The sequence below is a fragment of the Lycium barbarum genome, chromosome 8 (assembly GCF_019175385.1).
Source record: "Lycium barbarum isolate Lr01 chromosome 8, ASM1917538v2, whole genome shotgun sequence".
Classification (NCBI taxonomy): Eukaryota; Viridiplantae; Streptophyta; class Magnoliopsida; order Solanales; family Solanaceae; genus Lycium; species Lycium barbarum.
In genome coordinates, this window is record NC_083344.1 from 76,329,298 (window position 1) to 76,352,484 (window position 23,187).

At 42.6% G+C, this 23,187-nt stretch overlaps 1 protein-coding gene across 1 annotated transcript; it reads left to right on the plus strand.

Annotated features, from left to right (window-relative positions):
* The first annotated feature begins 16,383 nt into the window (after positions 1-16,383).
* Positions 16,384-22,974, plus strand: LOC132607889 (uncharacterized). The gene is made up of 4 exons (XM_060321968.1): positions 16,384-16,636; positions 20,050-20,273; positions 22,729-22,862; positions 22,914-22,974. The coding sequence occupies exons 1-4, from the start codon at positions 16,384-16,386 to the stop codon at positions 22,972-22,974; spliced, it is 672 nt and encodes a 223-aa protein (XP_060177951.1).
* The last annotated feature ends 213 nt before the right edge of the window (positions 22,975-23,187 follow it).

Below are 23,187 nucleotides of genomic sequence, written 5' to 3' on the forward strand. Positions count from 1 at the left end.
GAGACAAGCAATATGGAGTGGAAGCACAAGTCCACCAACAAATCTACGAACCCTTTCCGCCTCAGTGGGAATCAAATGGGTCACATACCTAGCCAGAAAGAGAAATCTGGCCTTATACTCTGATACGGATATCCCTCTCTGCTGCAACTGGGAGAACTCATCTCTACGCTCGTCCCTCAAAGTTCGTTGCACGTACTTCTCCAAGAAGGCCTGATGGAACTAGGTCCAGGTGAGTGGAGGTGCATCAATAGGTTTGCCCTCTATATAATACCACCAACAAGTCTTCGCGTCGCTGTGAAATTGGAAAGACACATAATCCACGCTGTGAGACTCCATAATGCCCATCTTGTAAAGCCTCACATACATCTCCGCTATGAACTCGTATATATCCTCATTGCGTGTGCCGAAGAATCTAGGCGGCTCCATCTTTAGAAACTTGCCGACATGGTCCTGATCCCCTACTGTCAAGGTCTGAGCTGCTACTGGTCTGGGAGCACCCTCGGGGCCTGGGATACCATCTATAGGTGAGCCATGGCAGCAGCAGGCTGCATCCCCAAAGTCTAGCCCTGTTTGGCAGTCTGTACCCCCGCTCTAGTCTGGAACCACCACCAAGTATAGTGGCACCGCCTATGGCATGCTGCCCATCGAGATGTAAAAGTAGCTTGGCCATGGTATCCTGGAAGGCTGCGTCTGACATACTCTCGGGGTGGGTCTGGGATGGACCTATACATCCCCTGACTGCCTGTGCTCTCTCAAGCTGTTGCTCCGGCTGTTATGCTGGAAAAGGCTCCGGAGAAGCTTTTCGTGCTCATCTCTGTCCAACTACAGGTGCCCTGCCCCTGGCTGATGCATCTCCATGGCCTCTAGCCTAGCCGGGGCTTCTCTCCAGTCCTCGTCCCCTAGTGCCTGCCCTAGTAGCGGGCTCAGGCACTTCTTTTCTGACCATGGTGGCGTGTTTCCTCACCATCTGTTAGAGAATAGAAATAAATCAGATACCAATTTGAAAATTCCAGATACAAATTTGAATAAAGTAGCACGAAAGAATGAAATAATGTGAAGTTTCCTGAATGTCCAATAGCCTCTCGTAGATAAGTACGGAGCTCATCGTACCAATCCGCAAGACTCTACTAGACATGCTCTTGTAATTTTAGACCGGGTGGTTTAGGGATTTGATACCAACTTGTCACGTCCCAAATCGGGGAACATGCGGGGCACCTACCCTTTTCCCATCTGGTAGGCGAACTCATCCCTTTATCAACATTCATACAATAATAAAATAACCCAACCAACATAAATTTCTAACAAGTCTGAAACAGATAAGTAAATAAGTGTGGAAGTATTACATCAATCCCAAAATCTTGTCTAAGCCATACAAGAGCCACTGCATAACTAAAAGTCTGAATACATAGTCTCAAAAGGAAATACTGTTTCAGAAGTAGCAAATAAGACAAGTAAAATAAGAGAAATCATCCGGGCTGCTGATCTGGCCATACACTCACCCTAGATGCTAGACAGCAATGCCTCCGGAGTCAGTCTCAGGGGGAAGAAGTAGATTTAGCCACGTACTTTGCACTGATACAAGAATACAACAAGGTATAATCAGTACGACAACATGTACTGAGTAAGCAGCATAGGCCGACAACAGTTAGCTAACATATATATAAGTAAGAGACTGAAAAGTTGACATGCTTACAACAAGTATAACCAACACTTTACGGGTTATGGAGTTGATTATACCTGACCTACGGGCCATAGAGTTGATTATACCTGACCTACGGGTCATGGAGTTGATTATACCTGGCCTATGAGTCACGGCGTTTTATTTATGGAGTTATGTTATCTATGCCTGACCTTTGAGTCACGAAGTTATATCTATAGAGTGATGTTATCTTGCCTCAGATGAGAGGCAACCCAGGTAGAGCACCTCTCGATGATTTCTTGAAATATCCAGAGTATAGTTTGTTATTTCATTTCAGTTGTTATCTTGCCTTACATATTCAGTACATTATTCGTACTGACGTCCCTTTGTCTTGGGGCGCTGTGTTTATGCCCGCAGGTTCAGGTAGTCGGACAGACAATTCAGCTCAGTAGGCCTTCCACTCAGCCGCAGTCAGTGCAGTCCACTTAGTCCGGAGCTGCAGTCCCTTTGGTGGTATGCTATTTTGACATGTATATGAGTGTGACGGGGCCTTGTCCTGTCCTTTCTGCAGCTCGTGTTCCCTAGAGGTCTGTAGACAGTTATATGTGGTTGTGATATTATGTAGCCATGTTGGCTCTCAGTTTTGTTGTTCAGCTTACATAGCAGCCGCGTCGGCTTGCTCAGTTGTGTATATATATTTTGGGTGTGTGTGTGCCTAGTTCAGACGAGATAGATAGCATTTGTTTATATATATCCAGATTACGGCCTCGCCGGCTGGTTGATATTGTCGGTGTGCAGGTAGGCCTTAGCAGAGTTCAGATTTAGAGTGGTTCGCTTGGGGCCTAGTTTGGTACCGAGTGCCGGTCACGCCGCTCCGAATTTGGGGAGTGGCATATCCTCGACTCGAATCTTCAGTTGATGGTAGCCTGACCTCAAATCAATATTCAAAAATACCGAAGCACCCTGAAGCTGGTCAAACAAGTCATCAATACGATGAATCGGATACTTATTACGAATGGTGACATTGTTCAACTGATGGTAATCTATGCACATCCTCATTGTACCATCTTTTTTCTTCACAAACAAAATGGGAGCTCCCCAAGGGGAGACACTCGGTCTAATTAATCCCTTGCTCAGAAGATCCTGCAACTGCTCTTTCAACTCTCTCAACTTAACAGGTGCCATCCTATAAGGAGGAATAGAAATAGGGCGCATGCCTGGCTCCAAGTTGATATGGAAATCAATGTCACGGTCGAGTGGCATACCCGGCAAATCAGAAGAAAATACCTCCTCGAACTCACTCACTCTTAATAGGCACGGACTCAAGAGGCGCAAAAGCAACGCTAGTATCACGAACATGGGCCAAGTAGGCTAAACACCCCTTATCGACTAACTTCATCGTGTAGAGATAAGAGATGATCTTCTTTGGAGCGGGACTCGGAGTACCCCTCCACCTAAATCTAGGAATCCCAGGCATAGCTAAGATGATTGTCTTGGCATGACAGTCTAAGATCGCGTGATATGGTGACAACTAAGTCATACCCAGGATAATATCAAAATCTACCATATCCAAAATCATCAAGTCTACCCACGTCTCGTACCCCATAAAAGTAACTAAACAAGACCGAAAGACTCGATCGACTAAAACTGAATCTCCAACCAGAGTAGACATATGAATAGGTATATCAAGACGATCACTAGTTAAATCCCAACCAACAGAATGATAAGTAGACACATAAGAGAAAGTCGACCCGAGATCAAATAAGATTGAAGCCAATCGATGATAAACATAAATAGTACCTGAGATCACAATGTTAGAAGCCTTGGCCTCGGGCCAACCCAAAAAAACATAGAAATGTGCCCCACCATGGCTATGCTGGCCAGACTGCACTCCTTCTTGGAAGACTTGGGAACTACCCCTACCTGACTGGTGTCCACCCCTAAATGAATGAGAACCACCACAGCCTGACTGAGCGCCGCCTCTCGCTGACAAACCACCCCGGCTACTAGATGGTGCCGGAGTCCTCGGGGTCTGAAATCGGGAACCCTGCAGGGAACCACTTTATCTAGGTCGGGTGCAGTCTCTCATCAAGTGACTGCTGTCACCATATACATAACAAAACCTAAAGCTGGAGGCTGATATACAGAAGCTGATGAACTAGAGGGACCACCTCGGTCAGCTGGTCGGGATTAAGATCCAGTATGAGATTGTGTAGCCTCATAACCACTGGGTCTAGAAGGATCACCAAAATATGCCGGCAATACGGACTGAATGAGGTGGCTGGGGGCTGACTGATAGGGCAGGCCTGGAATACTGTCCCCCGCCCCTATAACTGGAACCACTAAAATCGCTATGTTGACATAGCCTCTTCTCACTAGATCCTCTCAAAGAACGAGCCTTGGTAGACTCAACACTCACGGCATGATCAACGACTGCCTGGAAAGAAGAACCCATGGCCACTAGCTAGAGACAAGCAATATGGAGTGGAAGCACAAGTCCACCAACAAATCTACGAACCCTTTCCGCCTCAGTGGGAATCAAATGGGTCACATACCTAGCCAGAAAGAGAAATCTGGCCTTATACTCTGATACGGATATCCCTCTCTGCTGCAACTGGGAGAACTCATCTCTACGCTCGTCCCTCAAAGTTCGTTGCACGTACTTCTCCAAGAAGGCCTGATGGAACTAGGTCCAGGTGAGTGGAGGTGCATCAATAGGTTTTCCCTCTATATAATACCACCAACAAGTCTTCGCGTCGCTGTGAAATTGGAAAGACACATAATCCACGCTGTGAGACTCCATAATGCCCATCTTGTAAAGCCTCACATACATCTCCGCTATGAACTCGTATATATCCTCATTGCGTGTGCCGAAGAATCTAGGCGGCTCCATCTTTAGAAACTTGCCGACATGGTCCTGATCCCCAACTGTCAAGGTCTGAGCTGCTACTGGTCTGGGAGCACCCTCGGGGCCTGGGATACCATCTATAGGTGAGCCATGGCAGCAGCAGGCTGCATCCCCAAAGTCTAGCCCTGCTTGGCAGTCTGTACCCCCGCTCTAGTCTGGAACCACCACCAAGTATAGTGGCACCGCCTATGGCATGCTGCCCATCGAGATGTAAAAGTAGCTTGGCCATGGTATCCTGGAAGGCTGCGTCTGACATACTCTCGGGGTGGGTCTGGGATGGACCTATACATCCCCTGACTGCCTGTGCTCTCTCAAGCTGTTGCTCCGGCTGTTATGCTGGAAAAGGCTCCGGAGAAGCTTTTCGTGCTCATCTCTGTCCAACTACAGGTGCCCTGCCCCTGGCTGATGCATCTCCATGGCCTCTAGCCTAGCCGGGGCTTCTCTCCAGTCCTCGTCCCCTAGTGCCTGCCCTAGTAGCGGGCTCAGGCACTTCTTTTCTGACAATGGTGGCGTGTTTCCTCACCATCTGTTAGAGAATAGAAATAAATCAGATACCAATTTGAAAATTCCAGATACAAATTTGAATAAAGTAGCACGAAAGAATGAAATAATGTGAAGTTTCCTGAATGTCCAATAGCCTCTCGTAGATAAGTACGGAGCTCATCGTACCAATCCGCAAGACACTACTAGACATGCTCTTGTAATTTTAGACCGGGTGGTTTAGGGATTTGATACCAACTTGTCACGTCCCAAATCGGGGAACATGCGGGGCACCTACCCTTTTCCCATCTGGTAGGCGAACTCATCCCTTTATCAACATTCATACAATAATAAAATAACCCAACCAACATAAATTTCTAACAAGTCTGAAACAGATAAGTAAATAAGTGTGGAAGTATTACATCAATCCCAAAATCTTGTCTAAGCCATACAAGAGCCACTGCATAACTAAAAGTCTGAATACATAGTCTCAAAAGGAAATACTGTTTCAGAAGTAGCAAATAAGACAAGTAAAATAAGAGAAATCATCCGGGCTGCTGATCTGGCCATACACTCACCCTAGATGCTAGACAGCAATGCCTCCGGAGTCAGTCTCAGGGGGAAGAAGTAGATTTAGCCACGTACTTTGCACTGATACAAGAATACAGCAAGGTATAATCAGTACGACAACATGTACTGAGTAAGCAGCATAGGCCGACAACAGTTAGCTAACATATATATAAGTAAGAGACTGAAAAGTTGACATGCTTACAACAAGTATAACCAACACTTTACGGGTTATGGAGTTGATTATACCTGACCTACGGGCCATAGAGTTGATTATACCTGACCTACGGGTCATGGAGTTGATTATACCTGGCCTATGAGTCACGGCGTTTTATTTATGGAGTTATGTTATCTATGCCTGACCTTTGAGTCACGAAGTTATATCTATAGAGTGATGTTATCTTGCCTCAGATGAGAGGCAACCCAGGTAGAGCACCTCTCGATGATTTCTTGAAATATCCAGAGTATAGTTTGTTATTTCATTTCAGTTGTTATCTTGCCTTACATATTCAGTACATTATTCGTACTGACGTCCCTTTGTCTTGGGGCGCTGTGTTTATGCCCGCAGGTTCAGGTAGTCGGACAGACAATTCAGCTCAGTAGGCCTTCCACTCAGCCGCAGTCAGTGCAGTCCACTTAGTCCGGAGCTGCAGTCCCTTTGGTGGTATGCTATTTTGACATGTATATGAGTGTGACGGGGCCTTGTCCTGTCCTTTCTGCAGCTCGTGTTCCCTAGAGGTCTGTAGACAGTTATATGTGGTTGTGATATTATGTAGCCATGTTGGCTCTCAGTTTTGTTGTTCAGCTTACATAGCAGCCGCATCGGCTTGCTCAGTTGTGTATATATATTTTGGGTGTGTGTGTGCCTAGTTCAGACGAGATAGATAGCATTTGTTTATATATATCCAGATTACGGCCTCGCCGGCTGGTTGATATTGTCGGTGTGCAGGTAGGCCTTAGCAGAGTTCAGATTTAGAGTGGTTCGCTTGGGGCCTAGTTTGGTACCGAGTGCCGGTCACGCCGCTCCGAATTTGGGGAGTGGCATATCCTCGACTCGAATCTTCAGTTGATGGTAGCCTGACCTCAAATCAATCTTCAAAAATACCGAAGCACCCTGAAGCTGGTCAAACAAGTCATCAATACGATGAATCGGATACTTATTACGAATGGTGACATTGTTCAACTGATGGTAATCTATGCACATCCTCATTGTACCATCTTTTTTCTTCACAAACAAAATGGGAGCTCCCCAAGGGGAGACACTTGGTCTAATTAATCCCTTGCTCAGAAGATCCTGCAACTGCTCTTTCAACTCTCTCAACTTAACAGGTGCCATCCTATAAGGAGGAATAGAAATAGGGCGCATGCCTGGCTCCAAGTTGATATGGAAATCAATGTCACGGTCGAGTGGCATACCCGGCAAATCAGAAGAAAATACCTCCTCGAACTCACTCACTCTTAATAGGCACGGACTCAAGAGGCGCAAAAGCAACGCTAGTATCACGAACATGGGCCAAGTAGGCTAAACACCCCTTATCGACTAACTTCATCGTGCAGAGATAAGAGATGATCTTCTTTGGAGCGGGACTCGGAGTACCCCTCCACCTAAATCTAGGAATCCCAGGCATAGCTAAGATGATTGTCTTGGCATGACAGTCTAAGATCGCATGATATGGTGACAACTAAGTCATACCCAGGATAATATCAAAATCTACCATATCCAAAATCATCAAGTCTACCCACGTCTCGTACCCCATAAAAGTAACTAAACAAGACCGAAAGACTCGATCAACTAAAATTGAATCTCCAACCAGAGTAGACATATGAATAGGTATATCAAGACGATCACTAGTTAAATCCCAACCAACAGAATGATAAGTAGACACATAATAGAAAGTCGACCTGAGATCAAATAAGATTGAAGCCTATCGATGATAAACATAAATAGTACCTGAGATCACAATGTTAGAAGCCTTGGCCTCGGGCCAACCCAAAAAAGCATAACAATGTGCCCCACCATGGCTATGCTGGCCAGACTGCACTCCTTCTTGGAAGACTTGGGAACTACCCCTACCTGACTGGTGTCCACCCCAAAATGAATGAGAACCACCACAGCCTGACTGAGCGCCGCCTCTCGCTGACAAACCACCTCGGCTACTAGATGGTGCCGGAGTCCTCGGGGTCTGAAATCGGGAACCCTGCTGGGAACCACTTTATCTAGGTCGGGTGCAGTCTCTCATCAAGTGACTGCTGTCACCACATACATAACAAAACCTAAAGCTGGAGGCTGATATACAGAAGCTGATGAACTAGAGGGACCACCTCGGTCAGCTGGTCGGGATTAAGATCCAGTATGAGATTGTTTAGCCTCATAACCACTGGGTCTAGAAGGATCACCAAAATATGCCGGCAATACGGACTGAATGAGGTGGCTGGGGGCTGACTGATAGGGCAGGCCTGGAATACTGTCCCCCGCCCCTATAACTGGAACCACTAAAATCGCTATGTTGACATAGCCTCTTCTCACTAGATCCTCTCAAAGAACGAGCCTTGGTAGACTCAACACTCACGGCATGATCAACGACTGCCTGGAAAGAAGAACCCATGGCCACTAGCTAGAGACAAGCAATATGGAGTGGAAGCACAAGTCCACCAACAAATCTACGAACCCTTTCCGCCTCAGTGGGAATCAAATGGGTCACATACCTAGCCAGAAAGAGAAATCTGGCCTTATACTCTGATACAGGTATCCCTCTCTGCTGCAACTGGGAGAACTCATCTCTACGCTCGTCCCTCAAAGTTCGTTGCACGTACTTCTCCACGAAGGCCTGATGGAACTAGGTCCAGGTGAGTGGAGGTGCATCAATAGGTTTGCCCTCAATATAATACCACCAACAAGTCTTCGCGTCGCTGTGAAATTGGAAAGACACATAATCCACGCTGTGAGACTCCATAATGCCCATCTTGTAAAGCCTCACATACATCTCCGCTATGAACTCGTATATATCCTCGTTGCGTGTGCCGAAGAATCTAGGCGGCTCCATCTTTAGAAACTTGCCGACATGGTCCTGATCCCCAACTATCAAGGTCTGAGCTGCTACTGGTCTGGGAGCACCCTCGGGGCCTGGGATACCATCTATAGGTGAGCCATGGCAGCAGCAGGCTGCATCCCCAAAGTCTAGCCCTGCTTGGCAGTCTGTACCCCCGCTCTAGTCTGGAACCACCACCAGGTATAGTGGCACCGCCTATGGCATGCTGCCCATCGAGATGTAAAAGTAGCTTGGCCATGGTATCTTGGAAGGCTGCGTCTGACATACTCTCGGGGTGGGTCTGGGATGGACCTATACATCCCCTGACTGCCTGTGCCCTCTCAAGCTGTTGCTCCGGCTGTTATGCTGGAAAAGGCTCCGGAGAAGCTTTTCGTGCTCATCTCTGTCCAACTACAGGTGCCCTGCCCCTGGCTGATGCATCTCCATGGCCTCTAGCCTAGCCGGGGCTTCTCTCCAGTCCTCGTCCCCTAGTGCCTGCCCTAGTAGCGGGCTCAGGCACTTCTTTTCTAACAATGGTGGCGTGTTTCCTCACCATCTGTGAGAGAATCGAAATAAATCAGATACCAATTTGAAAATTCCAGATACAAATTTGAATAAAGTAGCACGAAAGAATGAAATAATGTGAAGTTTCCTGAATGTCCAATAGCCTCTCGTAGATAAGTACGAAGCTCATCGTACCAATCCGCAAGACTCTACTAGACATGCTCTTATAATTTTAGACCGGGTGGTTTAGGGATTTGATACCAACTTGTCACGTCCCAAATCGGGGAACATGCGGGGCACCTACCCTTTTCCCATCTGGTAGGCGAACTCATCCTTTTATCAACATTCGTACAATAATAAAATAACCCAACCAACATAAATTTCTAACAAGTCTGAAACAGATAAGTAAATAAGTGTGGAAGTATTACATCAATCCTAAAATCTTGTCTAAGCCGTACAAGAGCCACTGCATAACTAAAAGTCTGAATACATAGTCTCAAAAGGAAATACTGTTTCAGAAGTAGCAAATAAGACAAGTAAAATAAGAGAAATCATCCGGGCTGCTGATCTGGCCATACACTCACCCTAGATGCTAGACAGCAATGCCTCCGGAGTCAGTCTCAGGGGGAAGAAGTAGATTTAGCCACGTACTCTGCACTGATACAAGAATACAGCAAGGTATAATCAGTACGACAACATGTACTGAGTAAGCAGCATAGGCCGACAACAGTTAGCTAACATATATATAAGTAAGAGACTGAAAAGTTGACATGCTTACAACAAGTATAACCAACACTTTCCGAGTTCGGAATCACAATCACTAAATACCAAGTCTGAATGTCACCACAAGTACAAAATACTAAGTCCAAATAACTCTACAAGTATAGATCACCAAGTCCGAATATCATCACAAGTACAAGTATCAAGTCTGAATCCAACAGTACGAATATGTAATATGAATGCAATGCAATGCAATGATACATACAAGCTCTAGGCGGAATACCCCTACGCCGTGAAAGTCATGACATATGGGGGACTCGCGAAGTCCATGTATCTGCTGTGGCGCACAGCCCGATCCAATATCTGTTTCAAAACAGCCAACCCGGTTCAATATATGTTGGGAAATGTGCAACTAGGTCCAATATATGTTGCGGAACGTGCAACCTGATCCCAATGTAAAAGTATGAATGCATGCATGATATCAATGTTAACAAGAGTATATCAATGCCAAATCATGCCACACATGGACACCTATAACAAGAACCTATCAATATCAACGATGCCACACATGGACACATATCACGAGAATTTAATGATGTCAACCGTGCCACACATGGATACATATCACGAGGATCTATCAATATCAAGTCTAGAATCACAAACGGGGCAACAAGCCACTTCAAATAATAGTACCGACCTAAGTAATACATCCCTTCTTCATACCCGAAGGCGTAACATGCTTTCTCCCATAATCACTAACTCTACATATGCCTCTTTAACCGAAGTCTAACCATAAGGTAAACTGTAAGTTACCTGGTAGCCGAGCAGGAGCCACGAATAATTAAACTTTTGCCTTGCCCTTTCGTTGCAGCTCCAAATACTCAAAGTATAATAATATTTGAATTCCATATTAGAAATCATGAAGAACAACACCCATATTGCTATATTTATCGTTTGGCTCAAATTCAACTATAGAGAAAGAGGGAAATGGGCCTAAGGGTAAAACGGTCATTTTGAAAGTGAAGTATGCAATTCCATGTTCTAGGAGTTCAATACTACTAAAAAATTTCTAAAATAACACAAGAATAGACTAATTTCGAGTTTCAAGTGAAAACCCCCAACTTGGGTATGAACCCTAATATTCCAACCTTCAAATTAATCAACACAAATGGAAGATTCAAGCCTATTAGCTATGAAATCATCAGATTCTATGATTAGATTAGTCAAACCCATCAACAAATTCAATTTAGAAAGATTAGAACTCATTTCAAGAAGTTATCATCAAAACCCATTTCCCCTTTTTGATTCTAATGGATTTCTAGCATGGATTCAAGCTTAGGAAGATTTAATCAATGAATACTAGGTTAGGAAACTTCCCACAATGAAGATTCAGCCAAGAGTTCTTCACTTTTCCCCAAATATCCTTAGAAGATGATGAATGAAATGATAGGGGTTGAAGGATTTTATCCTAACCTTTAATGATTCTGGAATCCCGTAATCCCGCTGCAGCGGTCACGACTCCACTACAGTGGATTATCATCTACGGTAGCCCCCCAACAAAACATCGATCATCTGCTATACTGGGCTATGACCCCGCTATAGCGGTTCCCCTACGGCGGGTCTGGTACCGCTACAGCGGACAACAGACACCAGAAATTCTTGGTTTTCACAAGTCTAACCTTGAAATCCAACAATCACCCGAGACCTCACAGATACAAACTACACATGCATTCATGTCCAACTTTTCAACCAAAAGCCCAAAACGTTCCCTAGTGCCTTCGGAACCAAACCGAACATCCTACTGAGTCATAATCGACCATTCGGACCTCTCAAAATTGATGAATTTCAGAGAAATATCCGTTTACCCAAAAGTTAACTATTGGTCAAACGTTTTTCGCTTTAAAGCTCTAATTTATACAAGTCATCATAAACCTCACCCGATCATCTTAAAAATCGTACCATGCTTCCCCGCGGGTCCAAATCGTACGCATAGGGCTCGGGGAAGGGTTAACGGAGGCAAAAGGGTCAAGAATGCTATAAAGATCAAACGGATCGTTACAATACTTGTTGTTTAAAAGAATGAATGATAACATACTCATAAACACGACTTTACGAAGACACGTTTCCTTGATTCACAAGTAATATCAAATTCTTCATGACACATTCGTATGAGTCGCAATTGGAACCTAAAGCTACCATCCATTAGGGGAACCGATACCTTTTTACTTCATTAAGCATATCCGCAGTGAAAAGTAAATTCATAAATCTGTTAGTTAAAGTTTAAACTTCAACTTCTATAATGGTCCGTATAGAAAGGAGATGAATTCCCCACTGCTCCACACCTTGTAACTGCCCATAATCTCAGGAAAACTGTCATCCCTTATCTGAAGAAACTGTTCACATTACTATTCTTGATGGGAGAACAGTATAAAAGTGAAACTATAGATTTGGGTCCCTAAGCACAGAAAATATCTCCTTAAAAACTACACCATCTAGTGAGAAAATGTTGACTGCTTAGAAGACTCATCGGAATTGAAAAACAGATGTCGACGCTGACTATTTTCCGCTGCGATATTGCTCTGTAATGTCTAACATTTGGTATCAGAGCAATTTGCAGGTTGTATAACTGCAAGAAATATACATATATACATGGTTAATAAATTTGAGGCAAACAATATAACATTGAATCTACTGACATAAAAATTGCCGATGGGATAAATTTTTAATTCAAGTAGATTCATTCTTTACAATACAATTATCAACTTACTAGGAGAATATTCTTTCTTTACGATAAAACTATCAAATTCTCATTCATAATCCCTGTGGGTAATCATGAAAAATATTTAATATTTTATCCTAATTAATTATGCAACTCAATAATAAAGGTTATCAAGTTATTATATCGTGCATAATCAATCACAATTCTAATGTCTAAAATTTCTTTATGTAATCTTTAACTTTAAAAATTTATTTAATTAAAAACACTGTGGCTAATCTCCAATCAAATAAAATTATAGACACTTAGACATTAATCCTTACTTAATGTCTATAATTTCCTTATGTGATCCCAAAATATAATTTTATTTAATCAAGGTTGATGTGGCTAAATCTTAATCAAACAAAATTATATTGATCACTAGACATTAAATTACATTACTGAAGGAATAACACATTGTTTCTCTACTTCGGCCATGAAAACTTTAAAGGCTTCTATATAACGACCTGTTTGGTCATTATGTGCGTTTTGACCCTTTTACCCTTGTTGACCCTTCTACTAGCCCTGTTAGTGTGCATTTGACCTGCGGGGATGGGCGACATGATTCCCGAGGTCATCGAACGAGTTTTGATAAGATTTGAGGAAGTTAGAACCTCAAAGTGAAAAATATTTGACCAATAGTTGACTTTTGGGTAAACGGACCTTTTTGGGAATTCTTAAGGTTCCATGAGGTCCGAAGGGTCGATTATGACTTGGTGGGATGTCTGGTTCGGTTCCTGAGGCTCTCGAGAGCATTTTGTACCCTTGGTTGGAAACTTGGTTTTGGCCGTTTGGGGTTGATCGGTTCAAGAGGACCTACATTGGGAATTCCAAGGTAATGGTTGAGTTCGTAGAGTGTTTTTACATATGTCTACATGTTCAGTTTGTACCGGGGAGGTCTTGGGTGGATGTTGGGATTTGGGGTGGAACTTCATGAAATTTCCTTATTTTCTGGTGTCCTGCCTCTGCGGGATTGTCTCCGTCTCTGTGGGTCTGCACATGCGGGACTTGGCCTGCAGACGCCATATGCCTTGTCATTAATGAGGTCCACCTCAGCAGACGAGTATCTGCCAAGGCGAGAGCGCATAAGCATATCCTGGTCAGCGAAAGCGGGGATCGTGAAAAGATTCCCTTTATATTTTCCAATTCGAACCATTCTTCTTTCATTCACCAAATTGAAAACCTAAGGATTCTAGAGGCGATTTGAAGAGCATTTGGAGTTGTATCATCTTTGAGTAAGTTCCTTTGACCTTGTTTTATGTTTATTTACTTCCTAAGTTAGAACTCATGGTGGTATTTAAGGGGTTAGTTGGGAAGTAAGTTGTAGACTCTAAGTTATCATCTTGGGATCTTATGCTATGAAATTGGGGTTTTGGTTGGTAAATCTTTTTTAATCTAGTCATGAATTCTTGAATTAAGTAGTTACTAAGTTGAATCATTCTAATTTCATGGTTTATGGTTATGTAAGTTAGGGTTTCTATAGAATTTAGGGGTTTTTGATTTAAGGTTGTAATTGATGATTGATTGAGTCTAATTAGCAATGGAAAGTTAGTATTAGACTTCCTAAGTTTGGATTATCCAATTTTTACCTAAAACTCCTATTTTGCCCTTGTGGGACCGTTTTCCCTCTTTTAATGGGTTACTTTCGATTTGAATAGTATTTTACCTCTATGGGTATCGTTAGTCTCCATTTCTAATATAGAATGCATTGACGAATATACTTCGATCATTTGGAAGCTCCCCGGAAGGGCAAGGCTCAAGTTGGATAGTTCGTAGCACCCGCTCGAAATCGAGGTTGGTTGCGGTTTACCTTTCTTTTAGACTCCATCTAGTGAAGCATATGTAGGAGTTATATTTTATAGGGAAAGCATGCTTGGCCTTCGGGTATGAAGTTGGGATAGAATTCTATTAGGTTGGTTGTTGTTGTTTGTGGGCTTGTGGCCTTATTATTGTGGTTTGGGCTTGTCGCCTTATTTTCTGTGTTGTGACTTGTGTATGCATTCATCTCTCTTGTTTATGTAACTTATCATCGAATAGAAGAAGAATCATGAGATTAGGCTTGAACTATGATGCGTGCTTATGATAAGACACGAATGAGACTTTGATTTCGATTTATTGTTGACTTGATATCTTGCATGGCATATACTCTCATTTCATTAATGCGTTGATATGAACTGTGACTTGGTATATATTATGATAAGTGAAACAAAGGAACATTCGAGGTCTTTGCCGGATTGTATATGAAAGAGATGAGAATCCGTGATCCGATCTTGTTACCGGAGCGGAATGTGATATACTTGCTACCCGAGGTTTCTTGTCGGCATGAGGGAGTGCATGGACTTCGCGAATCCCCCATGGGTCATGACTATTGATACGTGGAAGTTTACGTCCGTAGCATGTGTGTACATGTTTGAGGTATTTGGTCAGTGCATTGCACTGCGTCACATTGCATTGCATATGTATTTGCTCTTACATCCATTCTCCATCGTGAATTTGTACTTGGAATTGATATTAAGTTGATTTCATTGTTGTTTTGACTTGTGAACGTGCTTGATTGCTTACATGTCTACTCATTGATTCTTTCTTCATATATGTGAACTAATTGTTGTCGGCTTATGATGCCTACTAGTACATAGTGTTTCTACTGATACTACCTTGCTATACTCTTTTCTGAGTGTAGAGTTTGCTACAGGATCCACGTCAGGACCTCGTGAGTGATTCTCGAGGCAGTCATATTTGGCGACCCATGGTGATCCATTGCTTGATATACCGATCGAGTTTCCACTCATCTCATTATCTGTCTATTTCCTTCGGATAGTTTTTCCTTTTATGTTTATAAGCCTTGCACGACCATTTGGACTTGTAGTATTTAGTAGCTCTTGTACTGTTACAGACTAGATTCTCTTAGGATGATATAGTTCTGTTTCTGCACTTATTCTATCTTATATATGCTAAGACTGTTTGGATACTTCTATTTCCTATGCGTATGTTTAAAATGAATGTTGAATAAAGGAAGGGTTTTCCTACCAGGGGGTTATTGTGGGTACCTGCTCGACCCACGAGTTGGGTCGTGACAAGTTGGTATCAGACTCAAGTAGTCTGTACGCCACCTGACCATGATATCTTTCTATATCTATTTGGAGCCAAGCACTTGGCCTATTTCTATCCCACCTTACCGTATGGCTCCAACCTAGTTGAGAGAGTTAAAGGAACACTTGCAGGATCTATTGAGCAAGGGGTTCATTCGTCCTAGTGTTTACCCTTGGGGTACTCCCGTGCTATTCATGAAGAAGAAAGATGGTTCTATACGGATGTGTATTGATAATCGGTAATTGAACAAGGTTACTATTCAAAATAGTATCTGATACCCCGTATAGATGACTTATTCGATCAGCTTCAGGGTGCGTCAGTTTTCTCTAAGATCGACTTGAGGTCAGGGTATTATCAGTTGAAGATCCGAGCAGAGGATATTCCAAAGACTGCTTTCAGGACCTTTTATGGTCATTATGAGTTTCTGGTCATGTCGTTCGAGCTTACCAATGCTCTCGCAGCGTTTATGGATTTGATGAATGAGATCTTCAAGCCTTATTTGAATTCGTTCGTGATTGTGTTCATCGATGACATCTTGGTTTATTCTCGAAGTAAGGAAGAGCATAAGAAGCACTTAAGGATCGTGCTTGGTCTATTGAAGGAAAAGAAGTTATATGCCAAGTTTTCTAAGTGTCAGTTTTGGCTTAGTTCTGTGGCATTTTTGGGCCATGTGATGTCTAAGGACGGGATTATGGTTGATCCCAAGAAGATCAAGGTTGTTAGATATTGGGCGAGGCCAACTTCAGTTACTGATATTCGTAGTTTCGTAGGCCTTGCAAGTTATTATCGTCGATTTGTGAAAGGGGTTTCATTGATTGCTTCGCATTCGACTCGGTTGACTCAGAAAAATGTTCCTTTCCGCTGGTCCGACGAGTGTGAAGAGATCTTCCAAAAGCTCAAGGCTTTGTTGACTTTGGCCCTGATTTGTGCACTACCCGTGGAGGGTAAGAACTTCACCGTATATTGTGATGCTTCTCGTATTTGTTTGGGTTGTGTGTTGATGCAAGAGGGCAAGGTAATCGCGTATGCTTCGAGGCAATTGAAGGTTCATTTGAAGAACAATCCCACTCATGATTTGGAGTTGGCGGCGGTAGTCTGCGCATTGAAGATTTGGAGGCATTATTTTTATGGGGTTCATTGTGAGGTGTTCACCGATCACCGCAGTCTTGAGCATGTGTTCAGTCAGAGAAATCTCATGTCACAACCTAACCGGAGGGCCATGACGGGCACCCGGGGCTAACCCACCGGGCACCTATCATCATACTTCCACGATCATATCTAGGTGAGCCACATAGCCTACTCATAATTCCTTATGCATTAATAATACAACTTCAATCGGGCTAAGGCACTTTTATATCAACATCAACAACGATGCCCATATATATACACAAGCCAACAAGGCTATCAAAATGATATACAAAATATAAGCCGACAAGGCTAGGAGACATCTAACTATAAACCACTGTCTATGAGCTTCTAGAAAGGGTATGTAACATCATAAACACGGGACAGGACCCCGCCGTGCCCATATATGTACACAAAAGAATAGTCCCGACAACTGCAGCTCCGAATCAAATGGAGCTCTCTAAGTAGTCTCTGAATAAGCAGCCTAAGGATCAAGTCTATCTCCCTACCCACCTGTGGGCATGAACGCAGCGTCCAAAAACAAAAGGACGTCAGTATGAACAATGTACTGAGTATGTAAGGCATAAGCAGTAACATAATAATAGCATGAAGGATAACATGAGATAGAATAGCCATTAGATAGGAAAGCCATTTATACCTCTTGAGACGTTCATCATATTTACTTACCCTTTTTTTAATGGAAACCTTCCATACATACGCGACCGTGTAGGTTTGTTGTCATACATACCCGGCCATAACAAGGCACGGTGTTATCCGTACACAACGGTAGTGGTGTGCACGCAGTGAACATCATACCCAACTATACAAGCTCGGTGTTACATAATGGCCATACATATATACATACATATACACATAGGAGTACATAAGTATCATCAACATCATCATCATCAATATATCTTTCTTTAGAGGGTCAACTATCGTAGGATGAGATCAACGATATCATGAGAGTATTAAGACTTATGAGCTTTAGCACTTCTAGAAATGGAGGCATCATGGAAGACAATATGGATTTCACATATGTGTATACAACAATGGGATCATGCCTTGAGAAAGAGGGGTTAGCCTTTCTTGTCATCATTATTACCCTTCATAACAAGATTACACTCATAACATTCTAACAATGATAACTCAAGTTAATTTACTACTCAAGTTATCATAAAATCTATAATTGAGCTTCGTCTTCCACTATCTCCTCTCACTCAAGTTGTTCAACAACCAAGCATGCTTAATAACATGAAATAGACATGAAAACTAACGTTTTATCATATAAGAATAAGCTTTGGATCAAGTTACCAACTTGAATGAAATCCAACTTCAACACCAAAGAAATTCTTGGATCCTACAAGCCCTAGTGAGCATTTCACACTTGAATCCCTTGATTCTTGCTAATTTGTTCTCCCTTGGGTCTGGTTGGGTTTACTTAGAAGAGGGTTCTAGAGCTTTCAAGAGTTTGGGAAAAGTGGGAAATGAAATAAATGAATAAGGGTCGGTCAGATATAACTAAAAAGAAATCTAGCCCGACCTGGATCTACGGCCAATTTTACGGGCAGTATAAATTATACGGTCCATATAAATATACCGTAAAATCACACCAGAGGTTCACCTTTTCTGGAATTGTTTACGGTGGAGGTCAGCCAATTATACGGACCGTAAAAATTATACGGTCCGTATATCCGACCGTACAATCCACTTTTCCCCAAAACTTATTCTTGTTGATTCATTCAACCCCCAATCCTTATGGAACCTTATTGGAGCTTGTATAACACTTCATTAATCATCTACGGGGACCTATAGCTCCCCTCAAGACATTACTAACGCTCCCAAACATGACTTACATTCCGCTTCCTTCGACGAACATAGTTTCACCGATTCATATGACTTCAAAATCTTATGGTACGTGCTTAAAGTTATCAAATACTCTCCTTAATCTCATAAGGACTTCATGATCACCTTAAGCTCACGTTAGTCTACTCACAATGCAACAATCTGAAATATCTGAGATGTAACATCTCAATTCGAGGCATCGTAGATGGATGGAATTGCTTGAGGATTATGATATCACCATTCTTTACCATCAGGGCAAGGCAAATGTGGTAGATGATGCGTTGAGCTGAAAAGCAGTGAGTATGAGTGGCTTAGCTTGTTTGGTTGTTGAGGAGCGTCCTTTAGCCATAGAGGTTTAGACTCTGGCTAATCGCTTTCTAAGATTGGATATTTCTAAACCTGGCAGGGTTCTTCTTTGTGTTGAGGTGAGGTCGTCTCTTTTGGAGCAGATCAAGACATAACAATTTGATGATGCGAAGTTGTGTAAGATTCGGGATAAGGTGTTGAGTGGTGAGGCCAAGGAGGCCATGATTGATAGTGAGTGCGTCTTGAGGATTAAAGGGCGCATTTGCATTTCTCATGTGGGTGGATTGATTCTTTTGATATTGAGGAAGGCTCATAGTTCAAGATATTCTATTCATCCGGGTGCAACAAAGATGTATCGTGATTTGAGGCAGCACTATTGGTGGGGTAGGATGAAGAAGGACATCGCAGATTTTGTTTCTCAATGTTCGAATTGCTAGCAGGATAAGTATTAGTACCAAATATCAGGTGGTGTGCTTCAGAGGATGCCCATTCCAAGTGAATGTGGGAGAGGATTGCTATGGATTTTGTGGTTGGTCTTCCGAAGACCTTGGGCAAGTTTGATTCGATTTGGGTTATTGTGGATAGGTAGACTAAGTCTGCACACTTCATTACGGTTCAGATAACTTACAACGAAGAGAAGTTGGCCCGGATTTACATTAGAGAAATCGTCTGATTGCATGGAGTGTCCATTTCTAGCTCTCAGATAGAGGCACTTAGTTTACTTCTCATTTTTGGAGGACTTTGCAGCAGGAGTTAGGTGCTCGAATGGATCTTAGCACCTTGTTTCATCCGCACACCAATGGTCGGTCCTAGAGGACTATTCAGGTGCTTGAGGATATGTTGAGAGCATGTGTTATCGACTTTGGTGGTCATTGGGACCAGTTCTTACCGTTGGCAGAGTTTACGTACAACAATAGTTATCACTCGAGTATCGACATGGCACCGTTCGGGGCTTTGTATGGTAGGAGATATTATTCTGCGATTGGGTGGTTTGATGCTTTTGAGGTGAGACCTTGGGGTACAGATTTGTTACGAGAGTCCTTGGACAAGTTGAAGCTGATTTAGGAAAAGCTTTTGGTAGCTCAGAGTAGGCACAAGGAGTATGCGGACCAGAAGGTTCGTGGTTTAGAGTTTATGGTTGGCGAGCAGGCTCTGTTGAAGGTTTCACCCATGATGGGTGTGATGCAATTTGGGAAGAAGGACAATTTGAGTCCGAGGTTTATTGGCCCTTTCGAGATTCTCCGTCATGTTGGAGAGGTGGCTTACGATTTAGCTTTTCCACCAGGCCTGTCGAGTGTTCATCCGGTATTCCATGTTTTTATGCTGAAGAAGTACCATTCAGACAGTTCTTATATCATTCAGTGGGATTCGGTATTGTTCGATCAAAGTTTATCATTCGAGGAAGAGTCGATAACGATTTTGGATAGGCAGGTGAGGAAGGTGAGGTGTAAGGAGATTGCTTTAGTTAGGGTGCAATGGAGGCACCGTCTAGTTGAGGAGGCTACTTGGTAGACCGAGGCAGATATGAGAGAGAGATATTCCCAGCTTTTCATCGACTTAGGTACCTTTCCTTCTTTTCTTTCCTACTCCGCTCGAGGACGAACGGTTGTTTAATTGGCATCTGATGTATCGTTCCGTTTGGTTGTTATGTGATTTTTGACCTTTTTACCGTTGTTGACCTTTCCCTAGCCCTGTTAGTGTGCTTTTGACCCACAGAAATGGGTGACACGATTCCCGAGGTCATCGAGTGAGTTTTGATAGGATTTGAGGAAGTTAGAACCTTAAAGTGAAAAACATTTGACCAGCAGTTAATTTTGGGTGAACAAACCTTTTTGGGAATTCCGTCAATTCCATGATGTCTGGCGGGTCGATTATGACTTTGGGGGATGTTTGGTTCGGTTCCCGAGGCTCTCAGGAGCATTTTATACCCTTGGTTAAAAACTTATTTTTGGCCGTTTGGAGGTTGATTGGGTCATGGTGACCTCCGTTGGGAATTCTGAGGCCACGGTTGAGTACGTAGCGTGTCTTTACAAGTGTATGCATATTCAGTTAGTACTTGGGAGGTCTCGGGTGGATGTCGGGATTTGGGGTGGAACTTGGTGAAAACAAGGAAGTCTGGTTTTCTGGTCTCTCGCCTCTGCGGGTCTGCCCATACAGGACTTAGCCCGCCAACACGAGATGCTTGTCATTAATGAGGTCCACCTCGGCGAGAGCACATAAGTGGATCCTGATTCGCGAAAGCGAGAATCGCTAAACAGATTCCTCTTATATTTTTCAATTCAAACCATTCTTCTTGCATTCACCAAATTATAAACCTAAGAGTTCTAGAGGCGATTTGAAGAACATTTGGAGTTGTATTATCTTTGAGTAAGTTCCTTTGACCTTGTTATATATTTATTTACTTATAAGTTGGAACTCATGGTGTTATTTAAGGGGTTAGTAAGGAAGTAAGTTGTAGGCTCTAAGTTATCATCTTGGGATCTTATGCTATGAAATTGAGGTTTTGGTTGGTAAATCTTGTTTAATCTAGTCATGTATTATTGAATTAAGTAGTTACTAAGTTGAATCATTCTAATTTCATGGTTTATGGTTATGGAAGTTAGGGTTTCTATGGAATTTGGGGGTTTTTAATTTAAGGTTGTAATTGATTATTGATTGAGTCTAATTAGCAATTGAAGGTTAGTATTAGCCTTCCTAAGTTTGGATTAACCGATTTTTACCTAAACTTCCAAAGGCAACTTTTGATTTGAATAGTATTGTAGCTTTATGGTATCGTTAGTCTCCATTTTAATATAGAATGTGTTGTTGAATAGACCTCGATTTTTCAGAAGCTCTCTGGAAGGGCAAGGGTAAAGTTGGATAGTTCGTGGCACTCACTTGGCATCGAGGTAGGTTACGGTTTACCTTTTAGTTAGACTCCATCTAGTGAAGCCTATGTAGGAGTTAGATATTGATAGGGATAGCATGCTAGGCCTTCTGGTATGAAGTTGGGATAGAATTCTATTAAGTTGGTTGTTGTTGTTTTTGGGCTTATTGCCTTATTGTTGTGGTTTGGGCTTGTCGCCTTATTTGCTATGTTGTGACTTGTGTATGCATTCATCTCTCTTGTTTATGTCACTTATCATCTAATTAAGGAAGAATCATGAGATTAGGCTTGAACTATGATGTGTGCTTATGATAAGACACGAATGAGACTTTTGATTTCAATTTATTATTGACTTGATATCTTGCATGGGATACACTCTCATTTCGTTGATGCATTGATATGAACTGTGACTTGGTATTGATTATGATAAGTGAAACAAAGGAATATTCAAGGTCTTTGCTGGATTGTATATGAAAGAGATGAGAATCCGTGATCCGAGGTTGTTACCGAGACGGAATGTGATATACTTGCTACCCAAGGTTTCTTGTCGGGATGAGGGAGTGCATGGACTTCGCGGATCCCCATGTGTCATGACTATTGAGACGTGGAATTTTACGTCTGTAGCATGGGTGTACATGTTTGAGGTATTTGGTCGGTGCATTGCATTGCATATGCGTTCGCTCTTACATCCATTCGTCATCGTTGATTTGTACTTGGTATTGATATTAAGTTGATTTCATTGTTGTTTTGACTTGTGAACGTGCTTGATTGCTTACATGTCTACTTGTTGTTTCTTTCTTGATATATGTGAACTAATTGTTCTCGTCCTAAGATGCCTATCAGTACATAGTGTTTCTACTGATACTACCTTGCTATACTCTTTTCTGAGTGCAGAGTTTGCTACAGGATCCACGTCAGGCCCTTGTGAGTGATTCCCTGAGGCTTCTAGTACGAGTTTACAGGCTGAGTTATGTTCCAGATCCGCAGCCTGAAAACTCTTCTTTAAGATATCCGTCCATTGTTCCGAGGTAGTATTTCAGACTCTTTGTATTCGACATTTCAGACTTATGTATTGATAGTGGCTCTTGTGCTGTACTTACACTAGATTTTGGGGCATTTGTATTGGCATTCCACACTTAGTAATTATTTCTCTATTGAGATAGCCTAGATATTCCTTTTTCGTTTTTGTTTGCTTAAAATGAATGTTGAATAAGGGAAGGGTTATCCCACCAAAGACGGTTAGCGTGGGTGCTCGCTCGACCTACTAGGTGGGTCGTGACATTCTAATGCTTTGATTTTATTATGAAGCATCTAGAGATACATGTATCGTGAGTAATAATCTACAAATATGAT